The 9,944-nt window shown below is 30.2% G+C and overlaps 1 protein-coding gene across 1 annotated transcript; it reads left to right on the top strand.

Moving 5' to 3' along the window:
• The first annotated feature begins 685 nt into the window (after positions 1–685).
• On the top strand, positions 686–9,722 carry LOC139886570 (protein trichome birefringence-like 38). The gene is made up of 5 exons (XM_071870419.1): positions 686–1,139; positions 3,567–3,738; positions 8,428–8,591; positions 8,679–8,837; positions 9,347–9,722. Exons 1-5 carry the CDS (start codon positions 820–822, stop codon positions 9,621–9,623), a joined length of 1,092 nt encoding a protein of 363 aa, XP_071726520.1. The 5' UTR covers positions 686–819; the 3' UTR covers positions 9,624–9,722.
• Positions 9,723–9,944: the final 222 nt, after the last annotated feature.

The following is a 9,944-nucleotide window of genomic DNA, read 5'->3' as shown; positions in this document are numbered from 1 at the left end:
ACGATATTAATCGATCTAATATTCAATATCGAATGCGGAATTACTCGATATTGGATTTTATATAAAAAAAACGTACGGTTAGAGGGTACAACCGTGCGGTAGCACTTGTACCCGTACGGATGCAACCTGCATCCGTGCGCTTACACCAACAGTAAGTATATTAAATTTAAACGTATACAATCAATTATTTAGATACTTACTAGGTCTTAACACACGAATACGCTATAATCAATTTTTAAGTTCATTTTTTACATTTAAGTTGTCTGTTTCTTCTTTAGGTTTCTGTTAATCTTTCTCCATCTTTTGTATTTATCAAGTTTTTTAATTTTTGACCGCGTTAAAATAAATTTCTGAATTCGCCTATGATGAGAAATTAGTCGATCATTTATCAGAGTTCCTATCAAATAAAACTCCCTTCTCTAGTAAGTCTCTCTCCAAATGCTACCCAAAAGGAGTTAAGTCACTAAATTCAACACAAAAATTAATTGTGTTTGATTATTCTCTGTTCTCATCCTTTCAATTACATCTTCCGTGTACCAATCCTACATCACTTTCCTACAATACGAAAATGGTTTTAAAAAGTTAGCCACTATTAAACTTGTCTATCAAACTTATGCATTATATATATGCACTTATTACTCATATTTATATATTAATACTAATAAAAATTTAATGGTATGCTGTTATATCTCTTAATTATACGTACACATATCTGTATTTGCAAGTGGATGAATGTTCTCCCCATGTATATAAAAACAAAATGAATGGGGTATAAATATATGGGAGACCAACGAGCACAAAGCAACCTTTTATACAAATATGAAGTTTAGTTACCAAAGAAGATGTCTTTTGGTGACTGCTACTATCTTCATTCTTCAACTATTTATGGTTGCAACTTGTGCTAGAACACAAGTACCTTTGTTATCATCTCATAATATTAGCAGTAGTTCATTGAGAGGGAGAGAGTTATTGGGGTGTGATTTGTATACAGGAAAATGGGTAGTTGATAATTCATACCCACTTTATGCAGCATCTAGCTGCCCCTATATTGATCCTGGCTATGACTGTGCTAAACATGGTCGCCCGGATACACAATATCTCAAGTATGCTTGGCAACTTAACTCATGTAACTTGCCCAGGTACATATGGAGTTGCTTGTTTAACTACTTTTTGCATTTTTTACCGTAAAAATGTGGTCCCTTTGTCCCTAAAAAAAGTTCACATTAATATATATTTTTCAAAATAAATAATTTTTTACTTTTTTTTTTTTTTGAAAGTCAAGTAATTTTATAGATAAAAATAAAATAAAATACAACTAGCAAGAAGCTAGAAAGGACACCAAAACCAATATATATATATATATATATATATATATATATATATATATATATATATATATATATATATATATATATATATATATATATATATATATATATATATATATATATATATAATTTTTTTTACTTAAAATAACACCAAAAATTAACTGAAACTCGAATTTTATCCTTTTATATATGGAAATCTGCAAAATATTTACTCATAGTTTTTTTTGTCATTTATTTGTTAATGAAGTTAATTAATTCGAATAACATACTATAAAATAACTTACTATAATCTTATCTCATCCTTATCTATTATCAATTTTATAATAAACCGTAGAAAATTTATTAAGAAACTCTAGTAAGACGTTAAAACAATTGAAAAAACATAAAAATCCAATTATTCCAAGAAACTTTGCCATAAAAAAAAAAGCCAATAATTATCATATTAAGAAACCTTTTGTCACAAATTTTATAGCTCATCTTTTCATTTTGGAATATCACAAAAGAATCATCTAAATTTATAAGTTCAATTACTTATTTCAAGATAACTTGGTGGTTTATCGAAATCCCAAGATCCTCAAAAAATATATCATGTTTACACCTCATTAATAGCATATATTGAGTATGTCTCGAAATGATTAAAAAGTATCACAAAATAACTAAGTGAAGTCAGGTACATCTGTATAAAAAAATACTTGTCATCCACTAATGCTACTTTCAATACATGTTTGTCATCTCTGGTAAAATTGGAATAAAGTGAATATTTGTTTTCCTTTAACTATTTTTAAAAAGGTCGATCAAAAAAGTTTTTTTTTTTTTTTTTTTTTTTCGAAAAGCAAAATTTTATAACTAACAAACATAGCACAAGAAAAAGATTAAGAGCTGGACAACCATAAAGCCACTCATCAAAACTAACCGACTACACGAGTACACGGAAATATAAACAATACATAACTAGTATGAGATCAAGAGATAGAATAGATCCAGAGAAGGCATCCATACTATATCCATCTAATGAAGGTATAGTTAATAGGTATTATGAGCATTCATAAGTGAATCGACCGGGATGATCAGTATATATATACCGATTTATTTCTTAACGTTTGAGAGTGTAAATAAGCTAGCTATATACGAGTAACAAGTTTTTTGTTCTCTCAAAAAACGAAAACTTATATAAACAGGGGCAATCTTCAAAGAAGAAAGCACCTCATCAAACTAGAATATAACAACAAAAATGCCGAGCGTCACATCTAGAAAGAAACCGACAAACCCAAGCTAACCGAACCAAGCAAACGTAACTACTACCTAAAATTGAGCCCAACCAAACTAAACTGAAACAAACAAAAATAATAAAGTGACTAACAAAACAGAAGAACACCATCCAACCAAACTACCAAACTATCATGTTTACCTATTCGTCAAACAATATTATAAAAACATTTGATTTGAATTTGAATAAATATAATAACAAATTAAATATATGGAATATTTGGACCGTAGTTAATGCTTGTAATGATGTAAACCAATCGATATGTACTTTTTTTAGTTTAGTTAATAGAGCCATCACAACAAACTCAAATAAATTAATCAATTTTGGGACCATAAAATTTCAATATTAATGTATTCCGTTGAAATATATACAAATATATAGTCAAGATATTTAATTATTTATCTCATCTCATCAAGTAGGCGTTGCCCGAACATTATGAATGCCTTGTGTTGAGACGGTTCCACGTCCGTATATAATCAGCGCGGGTTTGAATCTTAGAAAGGTTTTCTCTAGGATTCTGTTGTGATCACAAGGCGCATGCCGTAAGCCTCTTGGTTTAATCCAAAGCACACCGGATACGCATTGCGTGATGGTGTGTGAGGAGTCTTCTTCTAACGTGTGTGTGGATGTCGTATGATCGTGAATGTGGTTAAGTTCCTTTTGAATGATGACGATATTGTCGTTCTAAGAAAATTGTTTCATCTCAATACTTATGAGCATTGATATTTCATAATTATAAATTAACAATTATGAATCAAATATTTATACTATACAATCATTTATTAATGCATAATTATACGGAGTATAATAGATTAATTACTTTTGACCGTTTTAATATCATCATCTAATACTGAAAGTCTTTCATAATTTGTAGGGTGCTCACCTCGCTACTGTTAAACTAATTAATTGTTCTGTTGGATCAATAACATTTCACACTACTTTAATTAGATGATGCATGTGTAATATTATAGGTTCAATGGGCTGGATTTGTTGAGCAAATGGAGAGGAAAGAAGGTGATGTTTGTGGGTGATTCACTGAGTGAAAATATGTGGCAATCGTTGGCTTGTTTGCTTCATGCAGCTGCACCTAAATCAAAGACTAGTTTTCAGCCGAACTACCCTCTTACTTCCCTTACATTTCAGGTATATATATATATACCCCAATTTAATCAAAATTCAATATATAATCATTTACTCTCTCTCTCTCTCTCTCTCTCTCTCTCTCTCTCTATATATATATATATATATATATATATATATATATATATATATATATAGTAGAGGGATCAAATGAAAAAAATTTTTGTGTGAGAACCCTGAGAACTCAAAAATACACTGAAATTCGAGTAAAAAAGAAAAATTCGAGCAAAAAAAGAAAATTCTAGCAAAAATGGGACACGTGCGAACAAAAAATGAGCAATTCGAGCAAAAAATGGGACAAGGGCGAACAAAAAGTGATATTCGAAAAAAAAAGGCGGGTGAACAATTTTGTGTTCTACATTTTTGATAGTCGAACAAAAAAAAGTAGTACACACGGGTAGTCGAACAAAAATGCTGATATTCGAACAAAAATGTGTTCTACATTTTGAAATTCGAACAAAAATAAATTTTTTTTTTTTTGCTCGACTATGAAATTTTTGTTCGTCCGTGTTTTTTATTTTTGCTCGAATTTCTTTTTTTTGCTCGCCCATGCACCTTTTTGCTCGAATTTTAGTGTATTTGGAGTGTTTTTGGAGTTTCTAGAATTCTCACACTAAAAAAGTTCTCACTGGATCAAAGTAAGTGATGTTGAGGTGAAGTGGGTACATGTTATTTTTGTTGTAGCGTATGTAATTAATTTATATTGAGGTTTGAGATATAGAGTTCTTAATTGGTGTAATTTACAAATTGTCACGTGTGCAAAGTAAGTGATGTTGAGGTGAAGTGGGTACATGTTATTTTTAGGTATGACGCTGACATGGTAAAGTTTGAGAAAAATGGGAGTTGTAATTAGAGATAGCAATGACCCGATTCAATGGATATTTATCTGATTCACTCGCTTCGTGATAAATATAAATTAACCTAGATGAATATGGATATGGATATGGATGAACCTAAATGGATGTTGATATGGACATGAATGAAAATTTTTCTCTATGTATATATCCATTAACACCTGAAATACATATACAAACACGTAAATATAGATATATGCCTCCGTACTTACTATTAAAAATGCATTTATCGTTATATTTACATGTTGCTTTCGACGTTATAATGGAATAACTATGTTATATTACAATAAAATACATATATATAATAAAATAAACATAAAAGTTACATATTTAATTTTTTCATAGTATATGTTTAATGGTAAATTCAACAAATTGTATTGTATCTTCAACAAAGGTTACACAGTTTTGTGGATAGATTTTAATTATGTCATGTTATATTTATTTTTGCAATACCATGTTTTTGTTTTCATCGGATATTAGAGAATGTCATAACATTTTTTAAATATTCAATGGATATTCATTAACTAGCTTAATTCAATATATACGATTGAACAAATGAAATTAAATGGATATGGCTGAACAAAATTTAAATGGATATGGATATGGATACGACACCACCCGATTCATATCTGATCCATTGTTCATGCGTAATTGTAATGGAGAAGGTTGTTGGGAAGGGTTGTTTATGGTTTAAGGTGATGCGGTAAAATACCACCGAAGATTGGCTTGAGTGGTATGAGTTGAGATCCAACTTGGGGTACTGCCAACCTAGGTTCGATTCTCACTCCAAGCAGGGAGTTTTCAACTTTTGATGGTACTGTCAACATCAATGCGATTTGGGAAGGTCTTCGGGGGGTTTCTCCAACCTTCGATTGTACTGCCAACATCGTCGCGAATTGAATTTCCTCTTAACGCGTGTGTGAGTGACAAATGAGAGCATCCGATGTCGATATCGCCATTAAAAAAATGTTGTTGAAATGTAAGAAAAGGATTAAAATAATAATTTTATATTGAAATACGCTTCAAATCAACCCCGTGTTTCAATTTTTTTTTAGAACTATAAGATTTTATTAAAAACAAGCCACACTCCCTAATAAGGCGCGGGGGGGGGGGGGGGGGGGGGGGGGGGGGGGGGGTTGACTAAGAACAACGATACAACTCTTTTACAAAGGCTTTATAAGCCAATTATTCCACTTTGAGTTACATTTACTTTTACTAGTCATCCAATTAAAAGAGAAATATCTAATCCAGTCAAACAGAACTTCCTTATTCAAACAAGGTGGGAACAAAACACTGTTACGATGCCTCCAAATGATCCATAATAAAGCTCCACCAATCGCATAAAGGCGGACCTTATCCGAAGCTGTAATCTGTGTCGAATCAAACCACGAGCACCAATCGAGCAATGATCGACAAATCGGAATGTCCATATCAACCCATCTACGAATCTTAGTCCATAAATCTAAAGCAAGCGGGCACAAGAAAAAGACATGATCAGACGTCTCCTCTTGACAAGTACAAGTAAGACACACTACATTATCAATCTCCATCCCTCTTTTACAAATATTAACTCTAGTCGGCAATCTATCCCACGCTACGAAATAGAAAAATACGTCATTAAAGACGTTTGTGAGGCGCCATACAACAACGTGTTCCATATAACAACGTCCCACCATTTTTTCCCCACAAACACATCATTAAAGACCACGCCATGTCAAAGTGAGTATGAGACAACCGCCTCGAATATATATGGTCTTAAAAATTAATCTACACTATAGTCTATATATGCTCCATATTTTTTAACATAACTTGGCGTTCGTACTTACGTGTACATTAAAAGAAGTACTGATTGATCATTTGTGGTTTATATATTTATGGTGGATATCAAGTCGTAATTATATACCTATATCTAAAAGTTAAAGTGGAACTGAATAGTACTATTCATTTTTCCACTTTCGCAAATTTAACCCCCTAACTTTCATTACAATACAAATCGAACCCCCCACTTTACACGTATATTTTTTCTCAAATTTCACAAGCTTAACCCCCTAACTTTTATTAAAATACAAATCGAACCCCCACTTTACTAACTTTTTTTTTTTTTTACTAATATTCAATTTTCACAAACTTAACCCCCTAACTTTTATTAAAATACAAATCGAACCCCCACTTTATACGTAAAGTTTTTTCAAATTTCACAAACTTAACCCACTAACTTTTATTAAAATACAAATCGAACCCCCACTTTACTAACTTTTTTTTTTAAATAAAACCCGAACGCTAAAAGAAGCAACTTTTACAAAAGGAATAACCCTTCAATGTTATGTCGAAAAAAATTCTTTTTTACAAAATAGATCAAGACTTTTTTTTTTAACTCGCATTCAAAACGGAACCCCCAGCGCGAAGCGAGGGCTCCACAACTAGTTTATATTATATGGTCTTTTTTACGCTACAGTACTATGTTTCTGTTTTTAATATACGATGTTGTCGGCACTAAAGGTCATCTAGCATATTGCACACTACCCAAAAGAAGAGGTGTACGTGTGGTTTAGGTAACTGCGAAAAAAAAAAAAAAAAAAAAAGAACGTATATCACTTTATGCAAGGCCGTCTCAACAATGTAGAACGTTCTGGACGAAAATAAAAATGAGTTTTCGCACACGCTAAATTTTTTAATACATATAAAAAATTAATACTTAAATTTATCAATTATTTATTTACAATGCATTTACCTCTTTAATATTACAGTTTATAACTTTAATCAATAATTTTTTATTTAATTTAATTAAAGATTTTGAAAAAAAAAATATACATATATATCCAAAATTTTGGCCCATCTAAATTTTTCGGTTCTAAACAGTTGCCCATCTTGCCCATATTTGAAGATGCCTCTGACTTTATGTGAACATACGCAGGGATCGAATTAATCCAAAATTATTTGTTTCTTTATTATTATTATTATTATATTATTATTATTATTATTATTATTATTATTATTATTATTATTATTACTCCGTATATTATAACATGATATCGAATTAATTATATTAAATTGAAGTCTTTCAATTCATAAAGAAAAATAATTGTACATAACGGTTATATATCAAATATATAATGACATTTATTAAATCGTTACATTCATAAATTTGTTTTAATTATAATATATATATATATATATATATATATATATATATATATATATATATATATATATATATATATATATATATATATATATACTTATTTTTATACACGTGTAAAAATCAAGGCATGATGAAGACAAAACGAAAGAAATAACAGGGTTCACAAATGTGCTTTCATGGTGGAAAGTAGTTATTTAATGATGGTACAAAATGTTTCCTTTCAGTGGCTTCTTAGTACTCTCTTCTGTCAAATTTTTTAAAAACATAGGCTATTTGTTTTTATGTATTTTATAAATTTTTTATGAGAAGCAGTTTTATTATTACCTGCTACACATAATAATATGATTTATTATACATACATTTTGCTAGTTCAATTAATTATACCTATTAATCTATAAACATTGACAATTAAGAAAACAATATGTAAGTTACAATTTTGAGACGAAGTGATTAATTAAGGTAAGAATTTGTTAGATTATGAAGAGAATAACTAAGAAAGTATCAAATACAAGGAACTGAGTAATACATTTATGTTATGTTAGAGAATACATATACATATATGAACTCCACTTTAAATGGTTTGTTACGTTCTTATGAACTTATTTCAAATAATATAATGATTTGATTTGGATGTTCCAAAACGAACGAGAGATGAATAAATGACATAGTTATAACAATGAACACATACATATACAGGATTATGGAATGACGATGTATTTGTATCGCACGACATATTTGGTTGATATTGTAAATAGAGTACTGAAACTGGATTCCATTCAAGCTGGCAATTCATGGAAAGGGATGGATGTGTTGATATTCAATTCTTGGCACTGGTGGACACATACAGGAAATCAAAAGCCGTATAATTCATCTTGATCCATAACCTTTATCATCTATCAATAATAATTATGTATATGTATATTTAATTCACTCATTGTTTCAAACAGATGGGATTATGTGTCATACGGATCAACTGTAACAAAAGATATGGATCGTTTGGATGCGTACTTTAAAGGCATGACAACTTGGGCAAAATGGGTCGACCTCAATGTCGATCCGTCTAAAACCAAAGTTTTCTTTCAAGGGATCTCTCCTTCACATTACGGGTAAGCGTTCATCCAACATCATGCAAAATATTGTAAAAAGTCCCATTAAGAAGTAATCTCTATGGAACATGTGAGGCTTTTATGGTATATTTTGTAACTCATATAAACAGCCTAAGAGGTTATCCCGTGGCCATTTTTGAGTTACTTCTCCGGCCATCTCAGTATATGTTTCGAGTGAGGTTTTAATATGATACCTCTTACGGTGTATACTATAATATCATGACTTCAACCACTAGACTATATTTTGTGAGTTATATTGAAAATTATAATATTTTAAAAAAATAATTAGTACACTCTATCCATCTCAATTTAATAGCCCTCGGACAAAAATATACATAATTTACGAAATCTTATTATTACATTGTAATTTTTGTTACTTTACAGTTACCTCTTAATGTTCACCTACTTTTTTTTTATATGCATACATTTATGGTATAAAAATAACCTTACCTCCTTATTTATACGGGACGAATGTAATTAATATTTAATTTTAATTGCTTTTAAAATAGGGGAAGTGAGTGGGGATCATCAAAGACTTGTAATGGAGAATCACAACCAATACAAGGGTCAACATATCCAGCAGGATTACCTAAAGCACATGGTGTTTTGAACAGAGTATTAGGGGGTATGAGCAAACCAGTTTACTTGCTAGATATCACAACATTATCACAATTGAGGAAAGATGCACATCCTGAATCTTATGGTGGTGGCGCAATAGACTGTAGTCATTGGTGTATTCCTGGGCTACCCGATACTTGGAACCAGCTTTTATATGCTAGCTTATAATTAACATACAAATACAGATGAAACGATTGGGTCGATTTGTTTGAATATAGGTTTGTGTTATACGAATTCTGTATGTTAGTATGCATACCAGTGATGATACGTGTGAAATATATATATATATATATATATATATATATATATATATATATATATATATATATATATATATATATATATATATATATATATATATATATATATATATATAGTATAATTATAAGGTGTTTAGTATTGATGGAGTAAGCTATTGTTTTCACATCATTCTTGGAGTGTAATACAAAATTATAGCTAGAATTTGATTATACACACTCATGAGTAAAA

Source organism: Rutidosis leptorrhynchoides, chromosome 1 (genome assembly GCF_046630445.1).
Source record: "Rutidosis leptorrhynchoides isolate AG116_Rl617_1_P2 chromosome 1, CSIRO_AGI_Rlap_v1, whole genome shotgun sequence".
In the NCBI taxonomy this organism is placed as follows: domain Eukaryota; kingdom Viridiplantae; phylum Streptophyta; class Magnoliopsida; order Asterales; family Asteraceae; genus Rutidosis; species Rutidosis leptorrhynchoides.
This window is presented reverse-complemented; position numbering and strand designations above follow the sequence as displayed.

Coding starts and splice junctions, on each gene's coding strand:
- LOC139886570 (XM_071870419.1), top strand. CDS start 820: ATGAAGTTTAGTTACCAAAGAAGATGTCTTTTGGTGACTGCTACTATC. Junction 8,592..8,678: donor CATACAGGAAATCAAAAGCC/GTATAATTCATC, acceptor TGTTTCAAACAG/ATGGGATTATGTGTCATACG. Junction 8,838..9,346: donor ATCTCTCCTTCACATTACGG/GTAAGCGTTCAT, acceptor CTTTTAAAATAG/GGGAAGTGAGTGGGGATCAT.